Raw genomic sequence first — 27480 nt, 5'->3', positions numbered from 1 at the left:
GGTCCTGACATCACCAGAACATCCTCAGAATATTGCAGACAAGATGTTCCACCTGTGTTAACATAGCGTCATAGATCAGACATGTCCCCTGAGGCCTTGATAACATCTTGAAAGCATTGTTTTAATATTGGTTTGTTCTTCCTTTGTCCGTCATGAAACATAATCTGATACTATCCTTACAACATCCTCTGAATGCCGCAGTTAATCCATTTTAGCTAACTTTGAACCTCATACAATGATAAACATCCTTAAACACTAGAAGAGAAATTATTATAACTTGTAGGTAATGTTAAGTAATCCTGTAGGAAAAAATTCAGTTTGGGTACTTAATGGCCATCAGAAGCTGATTTTGGCCACTTGCAGGGGCATTTTGACTGACTTGAAGGTCACCAGGGGTTACTAGAAGAAACAGAGGCTCCTTTAGGGGAAATCTGGCCTGTGGTTCGAGACGGAAGAGCTTCAAGGATGGAAGCATCCCATTCAGACAAAGACATTCTGCTTTAAAACGAAAATATGAAACCAAAAATGAGAGAAAACAAATCTGGCGAGTCTTTTGTTGTTTGTAACAAGCTCTAATTTCTTCTTTCTGGCAGTTTATTAGCGGCAACCTCACAGGATCAGAAAGTAACTAAGTACATGTACTCAAGTATTGCACTTAAGTACAGTTTGGAGGTATTTAAGCGATCAATTTTCACTCTTCAATCTCTTAGTGAATAAAATGAATTTCTTGTTGACATTGGAAACTGTAGCTGACAAACTGTTTTAGCTTCAGGATCCTTTATCAACGGCTCCAGAGCCTTCTATCACACCACATGATCTTTATCAGCTGATGGGGTTGAATGGTTGTTATAGAATAGATTAAAGTTCTATTTCTGTGAGCATTATGAGAGCTGAGTATCTAAGCACATTTACTGCTTTAGTACTGTTCTGGTGTGCTTGTATTTGTTGTTTTATCACTCTGCTACATTTAGCTGACAGCTTTTGGTTACTTTTAAGATGAAGATTTGACACAACGATTAATCTAACAAGCTTTTAAAACCCAACTCATTGTTTAAGATCAAACCAGTGTGTAGTCTGAGTCACATTTCATGTGTTCTGAGTTGTTAACAGCTCCACCAAACAGTGATTTATCCCCATAAACGTCTCACATGGTTTCATTTTAATAAATGCTCAAATGATCTCAGCAGAAATCTGAGATTAGAGAAAAACTGAGAACAGATTTGTCGATCAGAACTTATTTCTTAGTTTTTCTCCCATTAATCACATTTGGAGCCCTCATTTATCTGCTGTCTTTGTATACAGAAGTGGATATAAAATGGATCAAACAACAGTGACATGCTGCTGACACTCTGATGCCTCACATATAGAATAATATATCAGTCAAACTAGGCACCAAAGCAGCACTTTTACTTTAATACTGTAACTACATTTTGCTGCTGTGCACTTGTGTACCTTTACTTGTAATGAAGTACTTTTACATTGCTGTACTGGTACTTTAACTTTTAATGTAAATACTTTAATCTTTAACCACTTCACCAGTTTGTCCACCGAGTTTCATCATATTCAGACACACATTTGTGTTCTTTATCTCCAAAGACAGCTTTAAAATGGAAATTTAATACAAGAAAAACATATTGTTTATTAATTCATCTATTTCACAGTGAACTTGTTGTCTTCTTCAATGAATTTCTAGCATTAAAACACACAGATGAAGCACTATTGGACCTAAAATGCACTTGTGTATAATTTGGCCTTCATATGTGGACACCTGTCTGAAATCCTTATATTTTACGCTCATTAAACTATGTTTCCTCGTCATGAAAGATGCACTAAAGGGTCTATTTTGTGATCTTATATGCAATATTGTTGTATTCAGTGCCATGTTTCTACAGGGACCCTCTGTCTAGAGGTAGTAGAGGCTATTTTGCACATAATACGCTGCATGATTCCTCTAGTTCTTTACAGCACAAGACACAATAACCAGCAGCTTTTCTGGAGCTCGTCTGTGGCCGACATTGTGCCATTGTGCCTTGTTTTCTTTCTTTTTTTCTGGTCCTTTGTATTTTATTTACAACATTCTCTTTTTCATCCTACATTACCCAGATCCACCGAGAGCAGGCCCCGCTTTTATTGGCTTGTCTCCACTTTCCCTCTCAGCCTTGTGGATCTGCGCACAAAGAGCGCGCAGCGAATCGCAGGGGCACTCGGATAAATCTCAGCCAATGCGCGCAACCCTCTTATTTACATAGAGGCGAGACTAGCCAATGAGGAGTCGGCACAGAAGAGGATTTTGACCCCTCTACCCAATGGCAGTGGGAGGTATAGAGTTTTGGGGAGTGCATATAATCAACATATTATCGAAGGTGCTTAGATATTGATCCTGTATTTCGAGGTAGTTCAAATTCACCTCTGCTGGTCACTCCGGGTCTGACCTTATTTTTTTTTATTTCCCCGAGCTTGGTGGAGAATAATTCACGCGTAAAAATGCCGAAGAGAAAGGTGAGTGTCGTCTCCTGCCGCCCAGCAAACACTTCACTGTAGTTTTTTCCAGCTCTCGCATTTGAGGAAAATAGCGGTGCGCGATTTCTGCGTCGAGGCAGGTGAGGTGATGCCAAACTTTGAGGAAGCCTCTTCGCGTCCGCGGACGTCTCCAGGTGTATTGAACGCGTCGCGGCTTTTGTGGAAAACGCTTTAGTGATCAACCTTGTGTCGTTTTTCACACCATAAATACACCCCCCTCTGCGTTCATGTCAATGGCCGTTCTTGTGGTCGTTTCTATGTGCCACTTTCCTGTCCACGGTGCGCACTGGTGAATGTCAGACGGAACCGCCGGATGGATGGACGCGTAAATCCCGGAGGAGACGTGCGTTGTGGCGCTTTTCATACACATATGTATAGAATCTGTGCATATGTAATGTAACATTTAGGGGGAAAAATGCACATCGCCACCTCTGTGTCTAATTTTGGATCTCCAGGGGTGATGAATGGTCGGCGCCAAAGCCCGTATCCACATGAGGAGAATAAAGAAAGAGAGGATCAGAGACGATTGTGTCAAAAAAAGAGGCCGTGACAGGATCCAAAAAACTGCGTTTGCACGACAAGCTCCGGCGCATTGTACCGTCGCACACATGAAAACTGGCTTTTCTGCCACCTAGAAAACTGCCATTGTCTGCGCACATTCGCCTTTGAGGACAGAGAATGGGGGGCCTCCAGGGGCGGAGGTCGCCCACATGCAAATGATGCGATTGCCAACCTGCGGGCTAAACCAACATTTTTTTTCCCCCTTCTCTCCACGGTGGGGGTGGACTGGACTCTCCGGTGCGCCGTCCTTTGCCCACCTGCAGCCGGAACGTAGGCAGCAGCGTTCAGTAGACGATCCCACTGAAGCGAACGCGGCGCTGTTGGTTAATAACTGCGCCTGACTCAGTGCGTGTTTATGGGCTGTTTTCTCCTCAGGGAGCTCAGTTATTGGCCTGTAAGCAAGATGCCTCCATTAGGGTAAAAACCACCAGGGAGCTTCCGGCAGCAGCATCATATGTCTCCATGAGATGATGCGAAATTTGCAGCATTTTTTTTAGACTAATAAGATGATAATTGGGATTTAATTATGTGGAAGCATTTGTAGTTGCTGCTATTTGATTAAAAAGGCAAAGAATGATTACATGTAAGATCTGTACATTTCTGAGAATCCTTGGCATCCTTAATTTAAGAACAACACAGAGCTCACGTGTATAATTCTCTGAGAATCTATCAAAATAATGTCACAGTGTCAGTAAAACACTGAGGATGCTACCAGACGCTTGAGAAAGAAGTTATTATACAGTTTACTGCTTCATTTATATGACTTTATTATGTACACACGTCTTTGTGTGGCCAAAAAAAGCCAAACATTTGGCTGCAATGGACACTTATTTTAATTTGTGATTGATCATTTAGTCAATAATATGTTAAAAATAGTCAAAAATCTAAAACCCAAACACTTTGCGTTTAGTCCCATAGCAGACAAAGAAAACTAGCAAATTATCTCTTAAAGAGTTTTGCCCGTCAATGGGAGTCAACAAAAGTCAACTGATGTATTGATTAGTTAAAATATCCAAATATTTGTAAGTGAATTTCCATTTTTTGTTAGTCAATTGAATAATTGCTTCAGCTTTTGTTGTCATCAGGAAGCGGTTTCTTACAAAGAGGTGGCATTTCTTTACAGAAAATGAGGAATTCAGCACTTTTTTGGTCTCTCTTTTGGTTTTTGAAGCTATATTATTAGGTAGGTAAAAATGATTATTTGTATTGTCAGTTAGTCCACTGATTATTTTCTTGATTAATCTATTTGTTGATTGGTTTATAAAATGTCAGAAAATGGTGAGAAATGTTGAGTCATTTTTCCCAAAGCAAAGATGACCAATGTCTTGTTTTGGCCACAACCCAAATATATTCTGAAAATATTCACCTTTAGGAAGCTCCATTTGCGGATTTTTGACTTTTTCCCTTAAACAGAATTCCTCAAATGGTTAATTGACTATGAACATTTCTATCAAATAATTTAGTAATTGACAACCAACTGATTAACCAATTAATCAGAAAATGATGAGAAATGTTGGTTGGTGTTTGCCAAAGCAGACATGACTAATGTCTTGTTTTGTCCACAACCCAAATGTATTCAGTTTGCTGTCATAGAGGAGGAAATAAACCGGACATATGAAAATATAAGTAACTGGAATCATAGATTTTTGACTTTTTTCCCCTTTAAACTGATTGATTATCAAAATTGCAACCGACAACTGCTGCAGCTCTACAGTTGAGTGATTTGCATTTTTCACCTTTCCTATTCATCCTGACTCCACAGAAAGGATTTATGCACAAGAAAATGAACCAAATACTGATTTCAGAACCTAAAAAGTAAAATGAATTGATGACAATTGATGAAAGCAATGATTAAAATGCTGCTTCTTTATTTTCCACAGTCCCCCGAGGGTCCTGAGGGAAAGGAGGCCTCCAAAGTCACAAAACAGGAGGTACGTGATTGTGTGCTGTGTGTGTGCGGGTGTGTGCTGTTGTGCTGTGTTGTTCTTACTGTAATAGCGTATGTGAGTGTGTGTGAACAGCCACATGACAGGTTAATGATTAGGATTTATTTGTAGCTGTTAACCACATAGATCAGGTTCAGATCAGCAACACAAAGGTACAACTGATATTTCTTTCTCTCTCTGTCACCGTCTCTTTCTCTTTCTCTTTCTCTTTCTCTCTCTCTCTCTCTCTCTTGTTGATCATTTCTTCCTCCGGTAGCCACCCAGAAGGTCAGAGAGATTAAAAGAGGTAAGTTCTCGTTCTTCCCTCCCTGTCCTCACCTCTGTCTCTGTCCTCTCTTTCCTTTACGTTACCAAGCCTCAGAGTAAAGTTCTCCCCGGGTTTATGGATTTGATCGAGGCAATCAGCATTTACACATTCCATAAACGTGCCCTCGGAGGATTGGCTCTGGCTTGGTTTGCATGTCTTTTCTCTGTTGTCTTCGTCTAGTCTGTTGCCTGTTGATGTGCAGGGCTGCATGACTAAAACAGCTACTTTTGAATTTTAATGCCCCTGTAGTCCAGAGAGTAAATTATTTTGTCAAATCAGTAAGAATAAAGCAATTTTTTCTTACTGAAATGCCAAGATACACTTGAAATGTGCCCAATTTGCATCAAAGCGGATGATTATGGATGGTAACCATGACAATATCATCCAGCAAATGTATCATTAGCATGTTAGTATGTGTTTATCATTTTAATGTGGTCGTGCAACTCTGCCATTCAGGCCGTGTGGGTCTGTGTACTTTGCATGTTGAAACCATCTGTGCTGAGTCTTTGCATGTGTTTGTGTATTTGCATGTTCACTCGAAAGGAATAGTTTGACGTTTTGGGAAACCCACATAGCCTCTTTATTAGCAAGAGTTTGATGTCGATTAATCTATTAATTATTTTCTTTATTATTATTTGTTTGGTCTATATCTTGTCAAAATTGTTTTTAAAAAGTTCTCGTGTCTTGTTTCGTCCGCAACCAAATAATATTCAAATTCCTCTCATTAACAAGGAGAGAAGCTTGAAAATATTAACTTTTAAGAAGATGTACTTGAAAATTTAGGATTTTTTCTTTGAAAAACTGTCAAACTGATTAATCCATGATCAAAACTGTTGGAATTTAAATTGACAACAATTAATTAATTGTTGCAGCTCTACTGTCAACTCTGTAGCTCTTAAGTTAGCAGCTAGCAGTTAGCTTAGCTTAGCATAAAGGCTAGAAACAAGGGGAAACAGCTAGCCAGGCATTGTCCAAAGGTTAAAAAAAAACCTACTGGCACCTTTAAGGCTTCCTAATTAGCACTCGAAATGCAGTTTGTCTACTGCAAAAGGAACATGTTGTGGTTCTGTGTGGCCCATTTTCTTGGCAGATAACTTGGTATGATTGCTAAGCAACTAGCAGAGACTACAGGAAACCGATTATTGCTATTTGTTTCCTTCCAGTGTTCAGTAGTTACTGGAAGCTATGCTAGCCATCTCCTGGCTGTAGCATCACATTTAAAGAGCCCCATATTGTACTCGTTGGGTTTTTCTTTTTATATAGCTCCTATTTTCGGTATTTAAAAGAGCTGTGAACTAATAAAGTCCTAATTCCAGTTCAGAAAACCCCTCTCCTTTCTAAAATGCCTCATTTTAAGAACGGCTTTTCTTCTGCTACCTATCTACATCATTGTTTAATATATTTGCATAACACCTGTCTAGCAGCTAGTTTGACCCTCAGACAAAGAATGAGAAGCTTCCTTGCCATTATTTCTTCATGAGAGCTGTTTCTGCTACGACTGTATCTCGCTGCCTGTTCCCATGGTCTCGTGGTCTGTTTTGGTTTGATCTTTCAACTTCTTTTGTATTTTACCACCTCAAGTGGTTCCGCTTCCTCACTCACATGAGTCCAAATCCCAACACTAAGCCACAGTTGCTTATTCTGTTGCCTTCATTCAGCTGATTGATTCTCTCTTTGAAGAAGATACCAACTGTTTCTAAGTCTAATGTGAAAATAAATTGGCCAAATGAAGGCAACAGAATCAGCGACCGTGATTTAGTGTTCAGATTTGGATTATTTAACACAGGGGAAGAAGAAGTTAAAACAAGGGCTTGCAAATGGTCAAAGACAGTAACTAAGCCCCATTTTCTGCTCTTATCTTTAAGTTTGCTGAAGAAACTGAGACTCCATCCAACCCCTTTACCCAGTCACAGCTAAACATCATCTAATTATGTGGAATAAATGAAAAATATGAGAAATCACTTCAGAAAAGATTCACAAATGACAAGATTGACACCACTTCCATAAATTCACAAATTGTTAGAATATGATTTGTAGTTAAAGATCTGACTCAAAGATCTGGGGTTATATTAGGTGACTGGCATTACCTCATTTTTATGGAGCCAGCTGACCAATCAGAGCAGACTGGGCTTTTCAGGAAGGGGGAACATAAAGAGACAGGAGCTAAAACGGAGCGTTTCAGAAAGAGCTGCTGCACCAATGTACAGTATTAGAAGATTCATTCAAATATTCGAGTAGACTCCCAGTACTAAAACTCTAAACCTGTGAATATGCATAATATGAACAGCTTAGCATAGAAGAGAAGGTATATTGTTATCTGTGTTTCCCAAAATGTCCAAATATTCCGCTTTTATTGTGAAATCAGTATTCAGTGTACATTTTTTTGTTGCATGTTTCCTGATATGATTGTCTTTGAACACCTTCACCAGTCACTATTTTACTAGTTAACCAGCACTGATAACTGGTTTGTAGGCTACAATTTGATTTGCATGATAAAAAAATATAGTCTTCCTTGTGATTTTCCACTTCTAATAAGCTACAAGTCATTTTCTATATGTAACTGAAATGTTCTGCCCCATTACTTGTAGTCAAGTGGCTATTTGTGCCTTTCAGTTTAGGTCTCATGTGCGGTGTCGGATAGTTCTAAAGAAAAACACAGATATTCTGAGCAGCAATCACATGGTTTAATTTTGTCACAGCGGTGTTACTGTAGCTCGTGGCTTTGGGGTAGCGTGGTCCACACTCAACGGCCTGTAAAATTTCTGCAGCAAAAACTTGCTCTAGAATCTTTGCTCCCATCTGATAAAGTAATTTCACAGTGCTCTGAGGTCAGCTCACTTTTTACAAGAAGCAGATATTTTAGAACTGCGCAGCATGAGAAAACCAGCAGAGAACTCCTTCATTGTTATTAATATTTACAGTGCAGACATTCCAGCTCTGTGTTCATCCTAAATGAATTTGTTCAGCAGCTCTGGTGGCTAAAGCAATATTGTTTTAATCAGAGTGTAGCGCAGAGAGGGGAGCTATGGATATTTCTCCAAAAAGGATGAACTGTGAGAATGATCAGCTCTAAATGTTTTTTGTGTATTTTACAGAAACCTGCTCTACCCAAGCCCGAGGCCGCCAAGCCCAAGAAGCCCATCGTCAAGGTAAGGTCCACACACAAACATGCACATGCAGTCCGACTATAATTTATTTATATCCACATGATTTTGAAACAGTCTGAGGCGCTTAGTTGGCCTTCACTGCATGACCAAAGCTGCTGGATGTGAAAAACACTCCTAGCACACTTTGCAGCTACACATATAGCATCCAAAGCTCGTTATTTTCCTTCAGAAAGCAAAAAAAATCGTATTAATGTGTTGACAACGCATTCTAAAAGCACAATTTGTGTACTTTTGGATACTATTTTTCTTGAAAATTAGCATAAAAGTCAAAATAAAGAGCATCACATGTACTAAAGATAAATGTAAAGGTCTAACAGAGAAAACATTCCATGCACAATAGTGTCTGCTGCCATTAAGTTTCTATGCAGTGTAAGTTCTACTCATTTGTCCTGTGCAGAAGGTGGCTGATGATAAGGGGGCAAAGGCAAAGAAAGGCGGCGCCAAGGGGAAGAAGGACGACGGTCCTGCCCAGAATGGAGAGACCAAGACCAATGAGGTACGAAGAGGGAAAAACACACAAATGACAAAAGAAGAAAATGTATATTTAGTTAGAAACAGACACGAAATTAACGATCTTTATTCCCTCATTTTGTCAATTTGTGTACGCAACACTTGTGTGCATGTACAACACCTACATTCCTCCATGACCCACTGCACTAATTCATCTTTTGTTGCCTACATGTGTACACGCTTATACACACAAACACACACACACACATACACAGATCTACGTGTCTCGTCCGTCTGTCAGCGTGTCCTCCATCAGAAGCATGGCTCCCTCCATGATGTCAGTCAGAGGGCAGAGTGTGACAGTCAGAGTTAAGGGTATGGTTGAGTGTTTTTCATCCATTTTTGGTTTGTTGGTGTGGTGTTTGGTTACTAACAGTTTTGCAGCAATCGTATGTTAGCCCTCTGAACCCCAAAAACCTGGCAATAGGTTTGAAAGACATGCATTATAAAAAAACCCCTGCAAAGTAGCACAATCTACCCGAACCAGAAAATACAAGAACAGAAAATATTCATGAAATCTGGTCACTGATGTGCAGTTCTGAAATGGATAATTAACCAAATCTGAGCTTAAAACCATGATTTCGACACAAAAATGACTTAAATCTGCACACCCCTTTTAATTTTTTTTACACCAGATTCTTTAAAAGCTATTTTTTATACTCCTTGTCAAATGTGACTAACCGCAATGTGACATAAAGGGATTGCTCGGCTTAACTGCAGGCAGTGTACCCAGAGCAGAGAGGAGACGAGTATGGAAAGAAATTACAGAGATTGAGAGCAAAATAAAACATTTTAGATCAACAGGATACATGCAGTATGGCTCAAGAATGGTACACATAGGAGCGGGTTGTTTGACGATACATTCAGCATGGTGAAATGTCAGAGTAGAGTGAAAAACATTGATTTGTTGAGGTTGTAGGGCAGCCATTTTTCATCCAGTACTGGTAACGCTTGATGATTTTCTTTCTTTTTTTTAACTGTTAGTAAAATGTATAATCTACGTAATTCATGTCTGTATTGTTTTATGATTTATGGCATTTCAGCAAAGATATTTTTGAGTTCTCTCTACTTCCAGCCATGTCTGTGCTGTTTCCACTGAGGTGCAGGACTTTATATTGCAGTGAAAATGAGCCTACAGTGACTAAAAATGTGACAGGAGCAAAAAAAAAAAAAGTGTTGACAAACTGCTTGGTCTTCAGAGGGTTAACAAAGTAAACATTTACTCAGTGTGCTTTGGAGTGCTGTTTATTACCCTGTTTAGGAGTGAGAATGAAAGCAGCAGCAGTGATGTGAAGAAGAGAAGAGGTGAGGTTGAGGATGTCCTGTTTGCTTGTTGTGTGCAGTGAAGTGGGACAAGGACAGCTTTTTACATTAGCAGGAAGGTTTGCTGCTGCTCACAGCTGTGATTGGCTCGTTGTGTTCATAGACAAAGAAGAGTCGGACCACAAGAACCGAACTTGATTTCTTGACTTGAAAGCTTGAAGCAGAGCCAGTCAGCAAATTATAGTGAATAGTCACATTTTAACTCTTGAAACTCATGAACAAACACCTCACCTGGACTTTGTAGATCTCAGATTAAAGCGGCAGTTCAGTCAAATCACTACAGCGATAGTTTTAGTTTTGCTTGTAGAGGTTGGAGAGATGAATATCTGTGCACATTAAAATCAGCCTCTACGAGCAGTAAGCAAGTAGATGTGAGGTTTTGTAGAAGAACCCTTTAAGGATATTGGAAAATTACGCTTAATTCGCTTTCTTACTAAAAGAGAAAGATTGATACTACTCTTATGTCTGTATTTTTGCAGCTGGAGTCAGAAGGTAATTAGCTTAGCTTAGCATAAAGACTGTAAGCAGGTGGAAACACCTGTTGGAGCCACACCATGACATCTAATGGTGCTTCCTTTTGTTTACAGTTTTACAGTCAGAAACAACTAGTGCAACGGGTATAAAGTGCTTTATTTAGCTTTTATTTATCATTAATAATAATTAAAATACTATGAATGACAAGAAATCAGATGAGGTTGGGTTTGGCCTTGTCTTTAGCTACATGGTGGTTACTGAAAATTAGAATGGTAAAATAGCAAACTGTCAAAATTTTAGATGCCCCTAATATTTAATAAATCATGTTTTCAAAAGAGCTGATCATGTCTTTTTAGAAGAGCCAAACTCACCTTGACTGCCCTGTAGTTCACAAGCTAGCTATACTTCTATATCTGATCCTATGCTAAGCTAAGCTAAATATCTTCTGGCTGTAGTTTTATATTTAGCAGGCCAGCTGCTACTCCTAGCCTCATATTCACTAGACAAACATTGAGGTGGTTATAATGTCATGGGTGGCCTCAGGTCAGGTGGTAGAGCGGGTCACCCACTGATAGCAGATTTGGATCCTTCTGTTCTGTTTTCTTTGTTCAGACAGTTAACCCAAAGTTTGTCCTGATGGCAGGTGAGCATATTGCATTGTGTGTTTGTGTGCTAAAGGCAACAGTGCCCTCTTCAAGTCTCAGAAAGAAAGCCACTAAGAATTTATTTAACAAAATCTCTGAATCAGTTTTGGTTGAAATGTAATCTGTGCAAAACAGCTACTTTGGTTTTCTACTTTGGAAACCAGGTGCTAGTAAAACCCCCAAAACGATGTCAGAATTATCCACATAACTCTGTTAACACTAAAGAAGACTCAAGCAATCTCAACTATTAAATTAATAGCCAGCTATTTTGGTAATTGATTAATTAACTGAACACTTATTTAGAAACAAAAATTCTTCTCAGGCTGTTCGGCTGAACTGCAGGCAGTGTTTGCATCAGCTGAGTGCAGACAAGAAATGCAGCCATTTAGAGAGATTGACAGCAAAATAAAATATATTAGAAAAATAAAATGAATGCAGTATGGCTCAAAAAAAAAAAAAGTATACAGAGCAGCAAGTTTGAAGACACATTCTACATGGTGAAACGTCTGTGTAGACCTGATGTGCAGCATCTAGTTTGTAGAGGTTTATAAGAAATTAGTGACATAATATCTATATTTGAAATTATGCACGACTATTTTGGTAATTGATTATTCTGCTTTAAGAAAAATGAGCCTCTATGAGAGTAAACTAAATATATTTTGGTTGTGGACAGAGAACAGGACATCTGAGGACATCATCTGGGGCTTTGGGCAACACAGATTGCCACATTTTACATTTTGTAGACACAAAAAACTAATTAAGTAAGCAAGAAAACAATTTAAATATTAGTTGGAGGGGTCGACTGATAACGATTATTAGTTATGAATGAAATACTTTTGCCCAGTTATGTTTTACATATGTTTAGCTGCAAGAGAACTTTTCAATATTGATCTTTCAGTGCTGATTGCTCCTTATTGACGTAAAACCAATCAGATCAGAGACTTCTGCAGGAGCCAAAGGAGCGAATTTTAAAAATAATTTATTTGACCTGGAATTGGTCAAAAATCACAATCTTGACAAATGCTGGATTTGGTAGTTGGTCAAGTTGACCCTTAATGAGTCAACAATGAAATGAATTGTTCACTGGAGCTTGAGTGAAGAGACTTCACTGAACCATAAAGTTCCATTAGCTACAGTATATGCAGAATATGGTTGATTTTCACCTGCTCCAGATTAAAGTTCCATCCATCCATTATCTATACATCCCTTAATCCTCATTTCAGTCTATCCCATCTGACTTAGAGCGAAGGCAAAGGAGCCCCCGAACAGGTCGCCAGTCTGTCGCAGGGCTACGTATATAGACAAACAATCACACTCATATTCACACCTACAGGCAATTAACCTCAGCATGCAAACTCCATGCAGAAGGATCCCGGGAAGGCCGGGATACGAACCAGGAAATCTTCTAGCTGCAAGGCGAAAGTGCTAACCGCCAAGCCGCTGGGCTGCTGCGATGAGCACAGAAGCCCAGTTGGAGCTGCCGCGGGTGCAGATCTTGCTGGTAGTAACAAATATTCAAACGATAACTTTGAAGGCTCAAGTGGAGAAGAGTTCCATGTGAAGAGCAGTTGAACATGGGTCAGTTGCTCCTGAGGGATGGGTGAATGCTGTTCGGAAGCGCAGGGCGATGGCCCGGGCAGATAAAAGTAGCTGATTATAATTACTTATCTAGTTAATTGCAGTCGCTGCTGGTATCTATCTGGGGTTGATAATCTAAATTTCCCATCTTCTTCTTTGCAGGAAACTGAAGCCGGTGAGGAGGCGACTGAGGAGAAGGCATAAAGACTCGGGCGCGACTCGTCCCCTCTGACTCCATGGCAGCAAAAGCATCTTTTTTTACTGACGATTTTTGTACCATGCTGAATTTTTTTTAGACTTGTGATAGTAGAGACGGACAACCAGCAGCCCCCCACCCCCCTACCCCATCCATTCCTCCACACTCCTTCCACCCCTCGTTTTTCGCTCCCCCCTCCTCCCGCCTCCATTTCTGTATACGGTGAATCCTCTTAGAAGCAGAAAAGGCCGAATGAAGCGGTTCCATCAGAAGGCTGCAGATGTTCTTTGTTTTGCCTGAAGGGGGCCGTAAACGTGACTGTTATGATCTTTAAACCAGCTCTGCCTTTGTTTCTAGATATTCTCTACAAAAGATGATCATTATTATTGGCCTTGTAATGAGGACACGCTCCAATTTTACCCCCCTGACGGTTAAGGTGAAGGTTTGTGGGCAAAAGTTTGGACGCAGAGCTACGAGAATCCGGTTCCACAGTCGCCCTGGGGAACATCTGCAGCTTTTAAAAAATCTTTGTTGTTAGAATCACCCACCACCGTGTTCCACATAGCTCCTTTTGTACGTGTGTGCCGGAGTGAATGTGTTTGTGGGTCTCTGTGTTTGACTTTGTTCCCCCCACGTCTTTCTTTTTCTTTTTTCTTTCCCCTCCTTTCCTGATCGCCTTGTCCTGCAGCAGAGTGACATAGCAATAATGAGTGGTGCTTCTGTTCTAGACGGCTCTATTGGCTTTGGACCCTCTGGGCTTCTCTGACTTTCATCCTGTTGGGAGAATATTTTGAAATAAAAGAAAAAGTTGATGTCATGTGGGAGTTTTTTTTTTCCGTTCTGTTTTCCAGTGTCTCTTTTATTTACTGGTGAATAAAACTACTTTGAAAAACCCAGCACGTATATTTTCTCTAGTTGGACTCCGGTGCTCTGAACTGGTGCTAAAAAACTGCACATGCATGTTTTCTGCTTGTGTTCCAGAGTTCCTTTTCAATGTGTTCAGGTTTTGCGAGTACTTTTTTTTTTTTCTAAACCAACACAAAGCCGCCGCTGTGTGTCTGTGTACATCTTTTATGTGCATGTGTGTGTGAGGTCGTCGGGAGCACGTGGCTGAGCTAAATACAACTGCTGCGTCAGGAAGTGAAAGGTCAGCATTTGCCAAAGCGGTGGGACCTGCGAAACTGTACGACCCCTCATTGCAGGACGAACTGTCACTCACACTCACCAACCAATGGCCAGATCATTTATTTTAGCATGCAGATGTGTGGAGAGGTGATATCCAAATTTCCACATACACCGAAGAGACAAATTAAAATGCAACACTAGGAGCCTCGGTCAACAATATGACGCCTTTTAATGTGATCTGACAGCAGAGGGAATGTGTGGATCAGCACTGAATATATATACAAGTACTGCTCTGACATGAAGTGACCTTTTGACCCATACATGATACTAGTAAATGCAGAATAAAGCCGCATGAGATATAATACTGATAATTTAAATAACCTCAGCAGCTACAGGAACCCAGTGACACTGAAATATGAATGTTTGCACAACAGAAATATCCATCGAAGCCTTTGGAAAGGCTTCACAGCTGCACAAATACTTATATTAAACCACGCTGCAACTGTGGTGTAAAGGAAGTAGTAAAATATGAGGTACTTTTACTTTGTCTTCACTTTTCATGCCACTTTTTATTTCAACAAAACTGTACTTCAGAAGAAAATATGGTACTTTACATTTACTAGATACACTCAAAAACAGTTTAAATGTTTTTTAAACTATTGACTGATTTAAAACAGATTCTTTGTTTGGTTATTTTACAAAAAGTGACTACTAAAATCACTTTAATTGTAAAACGACAAGCCAAAACTATAAATTATGCCCAAAATTGTCCTTTTACAACACAAAAATGTAAAATTTAAATTGGCAAAAAATATTGTTGCTGATATTTTCAATGATTTGAAAGAAAAAAATTGTATATTGAAGATTGAAGAGGGGTAAATAATGTTTTAACTATTTACTTAATGGATTTTTTTACCTGCTATGTGAAACATAATATCCAGTAAAAATCACATTTAAAAAAGCAATAAAATAAATAGAACCAGAAAATCACATCAGGAATCTGCATTTTTAAAAACGATAATTTGCTCTTGCACGCCACATGACGGTAAATTGTTCTACTGCATTTCAATCATCTGAAAAATGTCATTTTTGAACATGTTTGACGTCATTTGAAAGAAACATGACGTATATTTGGGACTGAAAGATGGTAAACCATTTTAAAATTGTAATATTATGGATTTCCTGTATGGATGATATCTAAAATTACAGAAATCTTTTAATTTACATGTTGAGTGTGGGAAAAAAATAGAAGCTGAAACTTTACATAATGTCTAAATCCAAAATTCAGTGTTTTTACAGATCCTCGTGTGTTCTTTTACGACGTGTGATCATAACAGTTTTAAATCTGTAACATTTGCTGTTATTTTCACCTTCTGGACATACACCATACCGCCGACTAACGCTACACGGGTTACAATACTGATGATTAAATTCACATTCGGAAACCACAGCAACTACAAGAACTTACTGACAGTTAAATATAAATATTTGCACAACAGATTTATCCCTTGACACTTTTGGAAACGCTCAGTTGCTGCGCTAGTACTTGAATACAAGCTATGCTTTCCATTGCATCAATGGGGTTTCTGGCTTTTATAAGAGCACATGTGCTGCACACTAGTTTCCCTCTAAGGCACCAACGGACAAAATGCTTTCAAGTTTTTAGTCTGATTTTAACAAAAAATAGGAGTGAATGTTAAGGGGTTTATATTCTATCCTGATGCAATGACTGATGTAAAACACAATGAACTGATATACAATAAAACCAGCCATCTGACAGCTTATAAAACGAGTTAAATTTGTAAAAAAACATCTTTTATCATTGAGCTACAACATTTAAATGCTGCTTGCACATTGATGCATCAGCAATAGTAGAAATAAAACATAATTTAAAAGATGTGAAACATAAAAAAGAGAACGCTGACAGAGCCCGTTTTGGTGTGTAATGAATAGTTTCATATTATAATTTTGCAGATAATGCCAATTTACCTTAAATAATTTGAATGTAGGACGCTTGCTGATTCTTTGTAAGTGCGTAAATATGTTGGATTTTAGTTTGCTGTGACATTTTATCCTAACCTAAAAAATAATTGGCTTGCTGTTAATGAAATCTCAAGGCAGTCAGAATGTAAAAAGATGTAGCACTTATATTGGAAGATAGTAATTAGAGTGAATACTTATGCTTTTATTGATGTCTTAGTTCAATTCCCTAGAAAAGCATTTTACCATCTGAGAAATATTTCCTGCATGCAACCTTTGCTATGTCTACTTGAGCAAAAGATCTACACACTTAACTCAACACTCAACAAGTACATGGAGACGTCAGAATCCTACTGATGTTAACCGCTGCCTTTCTGAAAGCTTTACATACAGGGAAGGACCATTGAACCCAATTAAACTGTCACTGTTTGCAGCATATGTGCAGTAAAACGCAATAAAATTTAATGATTCAGTCTGGGGAAGGGTGTGGATGTATTTGGACAAAGACCATAAAGCTTGAAAGAGTTTAAACATTCTCAAAATACAGTTGGGTCAATATACGATTGAGGGAACTTTTGAAGTCCATTGTATATATCTTGCATACATTTTTATGAAAAGTAAACAAAACATGTTTTTTATGTTCATTATGATCGTGTCTTTACAAATTCCATCATTATTTATTATGGAAACAATCACTTATTAATAAAAAAATTAATGGATATCACTAAAATGTTAATAAATAACCATTCGAATTTAATAACAACCACCTTCTAATTAGCTAAACAATAACAAAATTAGCTTATTCAAAAATTGTTTGGATTGTGTTCTTTTTATTAAGTTGACATAATTCTTTTTTGGCAATATATCAAATTTTATATGTACAATAACAAATTGTATCTGTGTCTGAGAAAAAACTTTTGACTAAGCTACCCATTAGAAAAACACCTCTCAAGGTCATATGACCTGGTCACTTTGTTTCTCTGTGGTGATTTTGTTTCTTTTTTGGTCACTTTCAGTCTGTTTTGTGTGCATTTTAGGTCTTCTTGTGATCATTTTGTGCCCCTTTGTGGCTGTTTTCAGTCTCTTTGTGGTAATTTTAGTTGTTCTGTGGCCATTTTGCAACTTTTTGTAGTTATTTTGTGTCTCTCGTCATAGTTTAGCTTTAGATAATAATTATGTTTCTCGTTGAGTCATTTTGTGATGTTGTGATATGAGCCTTTTTTTGGTCATTTTGTGTTTCTTTGTCAGTTTGTGTCTCTCTGTGGTCCTTTTTGGTCATTGTTAGTCTGTTTGGGGTCATTCTGTCTCTTTTTATGATCATTTTGTGCCTCATTGAGCCATTTTATGTTTTTCTGTGGTCACTTGTGTTATTTTGTAACACAAAATTACAAATTGTATCTGTGTCCGAGGAATCACTTCCAACTAAGTTACCCATTACAAAAACACCTCTCAAGGAAGTGTGTTACTTCCAGATGACCTGCTCCACATGATGTCATTTCCTCCTGAAGAAAAGACTGGCCAGACTCCAAGGCTTTCTGACTTATTTAATATAAAGTAGTCAAGAGGTTTACTACAATATCTTTATGAATAACTTTCAATTTCAATTTTACCCAATTGCATATATAATATTTAGAAGAATCTTTGTGTAAAAATGCCATGTGGTGTTTGGTTATAGGCGGCCATGTTTATTTTAGGAATGATGTCAACTGTGTTACAAAAAGTCCTGCAATTATATATTGGCCCAGGTGATTTAAAAGTGTTTACATACAAATGGTCCTCTGGTGGACTGTGTCAAGATAAGCTCAATGGACCTTTCTGCTATGGCCGCTACTTTAACAGTGAATTCCTATTTATAGTGGAAGAAACACTTGTTGTCAGTACTCATAACCTTTGACTCCTTTATGGCCCCATGTTAAGTGGAGTGGTGCAGGCTGAGGATGCCTCCTTGTGGCTGTGCCAGCCAGCACAAATACATTTACACTGGAGGGTTCAGGACAGCACATGGCATACCGGTGATTGAGCTGTTTGAAGCAGTAATGGAAGGAGTATTCATATCTTCTACTAAAGTAAAAGTACTGATATAGTTCCAATGCAAGAAAAGTCATTAAGTAAAATCAGGAAAATGCAATTAAAGAGGGCTTCAAATGTGATTAATGGGAGAGGGAGGAAGAAAAAACAATGATCTGATCCGCAAATCTGTTTTCAGTTTTTCTCTAATCTTTGACTTTTGCTCAGATGTTGGATCATTTGAATTAAACAAAACCATGTGAGAAGTTCAGAGGGAAAAATTCACAGTTTTGTTGATGTTTTACCAACTAATAGACATGTGTAATGTGACTACACCCTGCTTTTTGGAATAAGTCAAAAAGGGAGGAAATACTGGTTTAATATGCAGCCGTGTGTTATGTTTTTCAAGCTTTTTATAATATTCATTCCCTCAAATATTTATCTTTAAAGTAACTAAATGTGTAAGATAACCGTTGTGGTGTAAAGAGTACAACATTTTTTTTTACTATCGTGCGTAACATTTAATTTTTAAGTGCATCATTTGGATTACATGTGCAGCATTTTACTGTCAGTGCAATGCGTAATATTTCACTTTTTCTCATTTCCAGGTGCATTATTTCATTTTCAGCAGTATGTTTACCAGTATTGCTTTTTAAAATTGCAAACCAGTCTTATTTTAGCTCTTATTTTATTTTAGTAATATTTATATCTTATTGCTTTTCTACTTTTTAGGCACTGCATTTCCTACATTACGTCATTTGTTTTTCTGAACAATATCTAGCACCAGAATTTCTTCCGGGATTAAAAACATTTCATCTTATTTTGCTCCTAAATGTAGTGGAGTGAATGGAAATACTCAAGCACAGGTATCTCAACTTTGTGCTTAAGTACAGCACTTAAGTCAATGTACTTATTTACTTTCCAATTTTAAATTATAAGACCTGATTTTAGTTCACGTTCTGTAATGAAAAGAGCTCGTTGATCTGCTTCACTTGAGATCAAATGCAGCCAGTAAGAAAATAATTTGGCCTTATTTGATATTTACACTTGGCATAAATGTCCTAAGTGTCTCTCAGTGGATGGTCAGTGCACAGAAACTAAAATACGGCTTGTGCTTCTTCTCAGAGTAAAGTGTAACACCCACCGTTTTGCCAGAATGCTTTTGATACAGAAAACTGGTAGGTGGTGCAGCTACTCTGCCGAATTTCTGTACACCTGTGATATTATCTGTGCTATTTGTGCCTTACATTGCTGATATAAATCCAGAAATGTTCAATAGAGCAATGCAAATAACAAAAACGATATCCAGTCCTAATATGGTTATACATTGCATTTTACTTATTCACACTATTAGTCACTCCTTGTTAGTTCTAACAAATAACCTGAATTATTTTATTTCAATGAGCAAAACACTAAATGTATAACAAATATCCCAAGTGTGCCTTAAAACTGATCTATTATTTTTGTTTTTGCATATTATTAGCATCTTGCTCATCTGCTTAATTAAGTCTCTGCATGGGATTTAAATTAGATATATGAACAGGAGAGGCTTCCACAGCAGAGTTTCTGATTTCCAAACTGAAGCAATTAGATCAAACGCATTATATTGTACACAATGATGAAGTGTGCGAGTAAATCTTAATGAACACATTCACACAGTTGAGATCAGGGCTGAACGGCATGAAAAAAAAATCACACAATGGTTTTGACAGATCTTATGATTGAGTCACAATTTTAGGGGCAATGGTTTATTTATGTATTTATTTGTTCCCACCGAGAGAAAATCTGAAAACGATCATGTGATTTTTGCTTCTGTCTGCAATAAAGAAGCACATTCCCTTATGTCTGAAAAACAGGATTTGTAGTCCAGGGCATTTCTGTAGCACTATGTTGCTTCATTTCAAATTATATGTTGTGAGTTTGACCTTTACTAAATAATTGCTGCTTCTCTTATTTACATGTTAGTATATTTCTAGTCTATGCTGAGGTGAAAGTGAGAAATAAAAAAAAATTCAAGGTAAACCTTGTCAATACTGCGTAAATATGGTTGCTGTAACAAACACAGAATTAGCCTCACACAGGAGGCAGGTTAGTTTGAAAAAGAATGTAAAAATATTCAGTGCATGCAAGGACATATTCATGCTTTTCTTTCTTGCAGATTTCGACTCTTGTTGAGCTGTTTTCTAGCCTGCTAAAAACATCCTGTAACAAACGTCAGATGATCCAGAACGCAGCATAACGTCTTCTCACCAAACTAAATTTAGAGAGCACATTCCTCCAGTTTAAAGGCTCTTTATTGGCTCCTTTTTGCTTTTAGATTTTAAGTCTTCTGACTGCTGGTATGTTTCCTCTAAATCTTAAGATCCTCTAAGGTATTGACTGAAGATGCTAACTTTAATCTCCTAAACGTTGAACTGAGATGTTTGAAGATGCTGTGTTGTGTCATCGGCCTTCACCTCTGGAATAAATTTACAGAGGTCAGAACATCTGATTCGGTAAATAGCATCAAACATAGTATTAAAATTGATCTTTTGGGGCATATGTTTATGCAATTTTGTGCTATTTTATTGGTATAACACCTATTTATGTGGGCTCTTGCATTTTATCACTGTTATTTTTGGTCACTATGAGTTGCTGTTTACACTGTGCTACACAAATAAAAGTTCCAATAGAACAGTAAATACCTTATGGGGTCAGGAAAAGGGCTGGGGATTGTTTTTCAGTGGGTTAACTGCTTGTTAATTAAACTATAATACACAGGCCATATAAAAATGATAGGATAATATGAATTTACTGCCAAAAAATAAAGTGTAGCTTCCCTTTTATTCACAGCTGTGCAGTGACCACAGACAAAGTGTACTGTCATGTATTTCCCTTTACAGTTTTCCTCGATGCTGGATCTTGCATCATTGCCATTCAATTGCTGTAACACACGGAGGGTTTTTCATTCATTAAGCTGCATTCCCCCCTTCTTCTCCAAAACCCTTCCCCCATTTTACTGCCTGGCAGTATTTGGAAGAGAGAAATGGACGACTTCCCCACCAGAGAGAGTGGGTGTGTTAAGTTAGACATCTTGTTGCACAATAACGACGAGCTGAAAGCGACGAGTAACACGCAAAAATTTAACACAGCTACCTAGCTACGTTGTTTTTGAAGAAAAGAAGCTAGCTATAATGGTCGGGTTGTAAAACCCTCTCTCTATCTATCTCGAACGCCATATTCTACATCCGCAGCTAGAAATGTAGGAGAAATACGACAGGAGTTACGTTAAAGCGAATTTTAAATTACATAAATGCGACGTTGTAAGTGATAAAATGTGATAAATATGAGGTAGCTACGGAGTTACAGCCATTCTGCAGCAATGTGTCCTCTCCTTTAGCAGGCTGCCATTTCTACCTCCCCTTAAGGGCGGCGTGCCGCTCGTATTCATCCGCAGATGGCTCTTTTTTTTCCTTTTTGAGGGGGAGGGGGATTTGAATGTACGAGTCTCGACGAGAAAACAACCGCCATTAAAATTCACTACGATGCCTAGTGAGTTACAGTATATCTATGTGGTTCGCGTTTTACCGGAGGAAAGAGGTGTTTTCCGGGGTATCGGTCGCCAGCGCGCGCTAGTTGTCGCCGAGGCGGAGGACTACTCGGATGCAGCCGGGACTCAGTGCGAGCGGAGCTGAATGGAGGCAGCCTCTTCCTGGTGGATAAACAGTGACAGCTACAGGGCAGCCACCTAGACCCAGCACACAGGCTCTGGCGCTGCCCTGGCAAACAACAACCAAAATGGCTTCAGACAGTACACACATCGCGCAGTTGACTTCTGGTGAGTAAAAAGGGTTCGGAAAATGTGTCATGGTTGTTGTAATATCCCCCCCACCAATTTCCTCGGTGCCCTCTTCTAACGCAGCTCCCGTCCTCTTCTCCCCCTTCAACCATACCAGAACTGTACTTCCTAATAGCCCGATTTCTAGAAGCTGGACCGTGTCAAAAAGCAGCCGAGGTTGGTGTTTTTGCATTTCAGGTGAATTTATAACATGTACGAGATTGTCATGAGGTGTAATTTTGTATTTTTATGCCGTTTTCAGACCCTGATAAGGGAGGTGGAGGAGAAGGAGGTAAGCAGTCAGCAGTACGACAGAGATGCTTCTCTCCGCACTGTACTTTGTCATGTTGCTTTTACTCTTGTTTTATCATTTAACGTTTTAAAACATCACTCTGCGCATTTATACACTGGATGATCACAGTCGACACTATTTTTCCATCTCAGCTGCTGCCCAAAAGGCTGGACTGGACGGGGCAGGAACACCCCGGGACGTACGAAAATTTGGTAAGGGAGCTCTATAACTGAGGAAAAAGTTTTTAGAGAGCAAAATAAAAATTGAATTTCCCGCAATTTTTAAATCAGGTGGTGGAGGAAAAAAATAGCACTTTGCAGGGCTACTAGGCTGCAGGTCGGGGCTGTTTTTTTTCCTTTTTTTTTAATTTTTTTGCAAAGCACCAAAGGACACTCGGGTCCCAACCTCCTTGTGCGCCAGTGCCGTGCGTACTTTGGTGCCATGCATATCCAAAAGGTTGTAATAGTTGTTGGGAAAAATGTGTGTGAAATGTTGATACGTCATGAGTGTTGTGGTGTAGGAGCGCCAGGATCCGGAGGAGGGACTCCCTGCGCCACAAGCCAGAGAGAGATGGAGGCGCTCTTGTCCTGCAAAGAAACCATAATTTGTGTGCATGGGTTGAAAACACACAGGGGGCAAGAGTTAGAAAACAGGATTTTTTTTTGGGAGAATATAAACAGTATGTTCAGTAAAGCTGGGGAGTTTTCGGCTCTCATTTGCTGCTGGCTTTGCTTTGCGGATATTTTTTTTTTTGGAGAGCAGTTTTATTTTCTGGAGAGGGGGGAAAGTGCGCTGCAAGCTCGGATTTGAAGAGGGGAGATGTGAAGATGCGAGGTAATGCTGAGTTGATGTCTGATAATCTATTAATTGAAGCGCTAATTGTCATGTAAACAAACAGGGGGCTTGCCTGAAAGCGGCGTTTTTTACGCATGGGGGCGTGGAGAGAATCCATCATCGCGTTCATATTTATTTCTCAACCTGATCGCTTGGAAGTGCGCGTCCCTATTTTTTATGCTATTTTATGAGTTTTAATTTTAAAATTAATATAAAAATAATGACCTATGGCCTATTTAATCTACAAAAGCATCCATGTGTTCGGATTTTCCACCTCGTATCCAAAACGCACATGGATGAACACCCAGGACGCATGAAGTGCAGCTTGAGCAGCATGTAAATCTTTACGTTTAAGAAATTATTGACAGCGTCTTTCTGCCTGCTCGTGTTTTTTTTTCTCTTCCTGCTTGGCTCGCTGGGCTCCTCCGTTCCTCCTCCTCCTCCCATCCCCAGCCGTTCAGCCTGCCTCCTGTCTATTGTGCATAATTTCCCGTATTAAAAAAAAATACTGCGGAGGGTTTTTAATTATTAGACCAAATGGAGGAGGAGAAAAAAAGAGAAAAGGGGAGTTTAGGAAGCAGAAGGATCCAGCGTGGACGTGTTTTGTCAGTGGATGTCTGCTCGCTGAAGGGGGTTGGGCAACAATGAGGAATCAAATGATATTGTAATAATTAACAATATTAATTGTGGCTAATTAATTAAGGCGGATTAATTAGATGTGTGATTATTTTCGTTTTGCATTGACTGATCAGGAGCACAATGCACAATTAGAATGTGGATTTGTAAAACAGAAAATAGAAACCTGTCTTCATTATGACAATAAATACATTTACACCAATTTATTAATTAATGATATTTAAATTTTTAACACAGGATGCATTTTAATTAAAATAAACCCACATAAGAGGCTGTGGTGTTTTAGTTGGAAGGGATTTAGAGGTGTATTTTGAGCACACACGAGGGTGACTTGCAGTGGTGTGAGGGACCATGTGCTTTGTGGTGGCCGGAGCAGTGCTATCCGTTCCCCTTCAGACGCAGGGAAAATGGAGCAAATTGTTATAGCACATCACTCAGTTACTGTGTGTGTCGTCGTACCTGAGAGGAGCTGATATGTGCTTAGAAACACAGATCACGTCTCTGAACCAGCAAGGATGTTGAAAGCAATTAAGGGGTCATTAATTGTGTGTGTGTGTGTGTCACAGAGACAGAATAAGTATCAGTGTCAGATAAAGGAATGGAGAAAATCTGTGTGTGAAATAATTGTTTAATTTCAAGCTGATTTGACCCCCGTTCAGATATTTAAATCAGATGTGTCTGAAACAAAGCTGATTACCGCATGTCTGATTGAAATTAATACATTTCAAACAATGCTGCTTCCTGTAACAAACACCTTGCTGCACGCTGCTGTGGCTTCTTTTTCCTTCGTTTCTTTCATCCTGTGGTGGATCGCATGCTCTTCCAGTCATCCATGCATGTGCGTGTGTATGTTTCTTCAGAAGTAGGCCATGCAAGAGTGTCCCCATGTGTGAGTGGAATCAGAGGCACTCTGTGTTTATAGCAGTGTGTGTTTCATTCTGCTTCATGCTTGTGTTGCATGCCACGCCCCCCTGTCCTCTGCTGCTGCTGCTGCTGCTGCTGCTGTATTCACTGAAAAGACAAGGAATGCAACTGGATTTCAGCGCTCATTTCACTGCAGATTTCATCTTTTTCAATCAGTGATGTGAATTTTAATTTGAATTCATATTTAATTATTGATTTTCTTGTCAGAATATAGAGGCAAAATGCTTGTTGTGCGTTTGAAGTGATGATGGATGCAGTTTGACGCTGAATTGTGTTTGTTGTTATTTCCTTTGGTGAGTTTATTTTTATAGAAAGCCTTCCAGATTGCAGTTGGTAAAATGGTACCTTTATTTTAGAAATTCGCTGCATGTGCTCAGTGATAAAACAGGCATTTGTGGTTGTCGTTTTGTGTTTTGCTTCTTCTAATTTTACTAAAAATATTTTTTTCTCGTGTTGGCTTATGAGCTCAAAACTAAATGGACGCAAGACAGAAAACAAACCCCTTTTGTCTGCATAGTTGCTTGTAAAAATCCTCACTATTTTAGGACCTAGCTGAAATGTTTTTTGTCTCCTGAAGTGTCTGATAGTGTTTTCAATTTGGTGCACAAATGTTCATCTCTACTGAGCGACTAGGAGTTTCATTGGAACACGTGTTCCTTTTTACTTCGCCGCCTTGCTCCCACTAATTTGCCCGACTCCACACCTAACTGAGTGTATTCTTGCGTTCAGGTGAAGCTCTACAGGCACATCACTCCAGACCACCTGCTGCAGGTCTGCTCCAGAGTTTGCCCACTGCTGGAGGGGGAGGTCCCAGCCAGCGTGCCTGGACTCACCAGCCTGCTGGGGGCCGGCAGGCAGAATCTTCTCCGCACCAGCAAGAGTGAGTGGATGTACAGCACATGTGCACGAGCTGCTTTACTATACGCACATGCGAACACGCCCACTCAGGCAGCTATTAGCGCTTCCATGTGTAGACTAACAGATCTTGTGTGTGTGCATTAATTCGTCTGAGTAGAAGTGTGTGCATACAGATCAATGCATCCAAAATTGGATCTGAGTAATGTGTGTTTATGCTTTTGAATTTATCTAATTTGACAGGGATGATGCAGATTAGCATAGTTAATCATAACATAGAGAGCATGTACAGAGGGTTTAAAATAACTCTTGTCCCTAGTCGGCTTTTTACATACACAGTACGATTAAAATACTCGTGTTTCATTCTCGTAAAACCACAGTACTCCACAGACACACAAGTACAATTAAATATTTTAAACGAAATGCACTGAGTTTGATGTGTAAAGGGGGAAAAAAGCTAAAAATGACTTGCCTTTGGCCAGGCCTTAACCTTTGTGGTGAAAGATTTTTTCTGTCAGATTTGAGTTGGCAGTGTGTGTTGTAGGGTTGACAGCCATTTTTGAGGGTAACTGTTACTGTGTTGCCTTTGGATGTATGTGAAAAGAGGCTCTTGAAATAAACTGTTGATGCATGTGAAGACTAATTTGACAAAAAAAAAAAAATCTGTCAGGGCTATGTAAATTGTACCTTTTCAGGATGTGATAGTGATGCCATCGGACAGGATTTTTGTGCGTTACTGTCAGAGCCTGGTTGCATAAGGATGTAAGGTGTCTGAATGTTGATGGGGATGCTTGAGCCTGTGCTGTCATACAATAAGAAAAATGACAGAAAATCATAGAGTGCATAAATAACCGGGCTGCTTGAGTGGGTTTGTTGCGCCTGATTAATCTGAAACAAATGAGTTTGAACTTCGTCACAATGTTTATGAAATTGGAGTTGTGGATGTAAGAACTTGAAGTTGTTTACCTCCTCTATTTTGTCAATCTGTATCTTGAAGATTTTCTAGTGGAGGTACACACATTCAGATTCAGATTTGGATCGTGTTGTTTTCTTCCAGGTTGCAAGCATGTTGTGTGGAAGGGTTCGGCTCTGGCAGCGTTACACTGTGGACGACCACCGGAGCCTCCTATCATCTATGGGAGTCCACCTAATATTGGTAAAGAAAACACTTGAATTAATTTTTTATTCTTTGTTTGCACCTTTTAAATCCAGTCTGTCTTTGTTTGCCTGAGCAGTTGTATCTGACATCAGTGCTTCAGATTCACAGTGTATTTTTGCACGCACATTTCCAATTTCTTTAAAATCTTTTCTGGATGTGTTTCTGATTCCTCTGTGAATTATTTCTCATTTTTTGACGCCCAGTGGAGACGAGCTACGGCCGTCGACTGAACGGCTCGTACCGCCTCCGGCAGCTGGTGCCCACGGCCGTGTACCAGCACATGAAGATGCACAAGAGGATCCTGGGACACCTGTCGTCCGTGTACTGCGTGACCTTCGACCGGACGGGGCGACGCATCTTCACGGTAAAGGCCGCAGCTTTCTGCTGCGCGACTTTGACCTCGACTGCCTCTCCGCGACGTTTAAGGAGTGTATTTAGTCTGCTGCTGCTCGATAGCAGTTTATTTAGAGTCACCTCTTGTACGCCGTGCATGCGTTTGATTGCTACAAGGTGTCTTTTGCTTACCAAGCATCTGTATTCCATGTTGTAACAGTTCTGGTAGGAGGTAATTACTGTTTACCTAACTGCAGTGGGATGCTTGTACTCAATGACTCACGGCTACAAC

General features: G+C 39.2%; 2 protein-coding genes and 1 long non-coding RNA gene across 6 annotated transcripts in view; 2 read left to right on the top strand and 1 right to left on the bottom strand.

Annotated features, from left to right (window-relative positions):
* LOC127530262 (uncharacterized) overlaps positions 1–27480 on the bottom strand; it is a 132030-nt gene that overhangs the window by 99067 nt on the left and 5483 nt on the right. The gene's annotated exons all lie outside the window — the stretch shown is intronic.
* Positions 2291–14043, top strand: hmgn3 (high mobility group nucleosomal binding domain 3). Of its 4 annotated transcripts, none has more exons than XM_022214773.2 (6): positions 2296–2499; positions 4962–5012; positions 5284–5313; positions 8430–8483; positions 8902–8997; positions 13193–14043. In XM_022214773.2, the coding sequence occupies exons 1-6, from the start codon at positions 2485–2487 to the stop codon at positions 13232–13234; spliced, it is 288 nt and encodes a 95-aa protein (XP_022070465.1). In that variant the 5' UTR covers positions 2296–2484; the 3' UTR covers positions 13235–14043. The 4 variants fall into 4 exon arrangements, with proteins under 4 accessions (XP_022070467.1, XP_022070465.1, XP_022070466.1 ...); XM_022214772.2 differs by having other exon boundaries at positions 2300–2499; positions 8899–8997; XM_022214775.2 differs by lacking the exon at positions 5284–5313 and having other exon boundaries at positions 2291–2499.
* The window catches only part of phip (pleckstrin homology domain interacting protein), a 47142-nt gene continuing 41487 nt past the window's right edge, over positions 21826–27480 (top strand). The window contains 7 exon segments of the mRNA XM_022214779.2: positions 21826–22155; positions 22274–22332; positions 22418–22447; positions 22600–22659; positions 25571–25721; positions 26754–26852; positions 27059–27219. Of these exon segments, the coding sequence (XP_022070471.2) occupies positions 22116–22155; positions 22274–22332; positions 22418–22447; positions 22600–22659; positions 25571–25721; positions 26754–26852; positions 27059–27219 (600 nt within the window). The 5' untranslated portion in view covers positions 21826–22115.

Source organism: Acanthochromis polyacanthus, chromosome 16, assembly GCF_021347895.1.
Source record: "Acanthochromis polyacanthus isolate Apoly-LR-REF ecotype Palm Island chromosome 16, KAUST_Apoly_ChrSc, whole genome shotgun sequence".
NCBI lineage: Eukaryota > Metazoa > Chordata > Actinopteri > Pomacentridae > Acanthochromis > Acanthochromis polyacanthus.
This window is presented reverse-complemented; position numbering and strand designations above follow the sequence as displayed.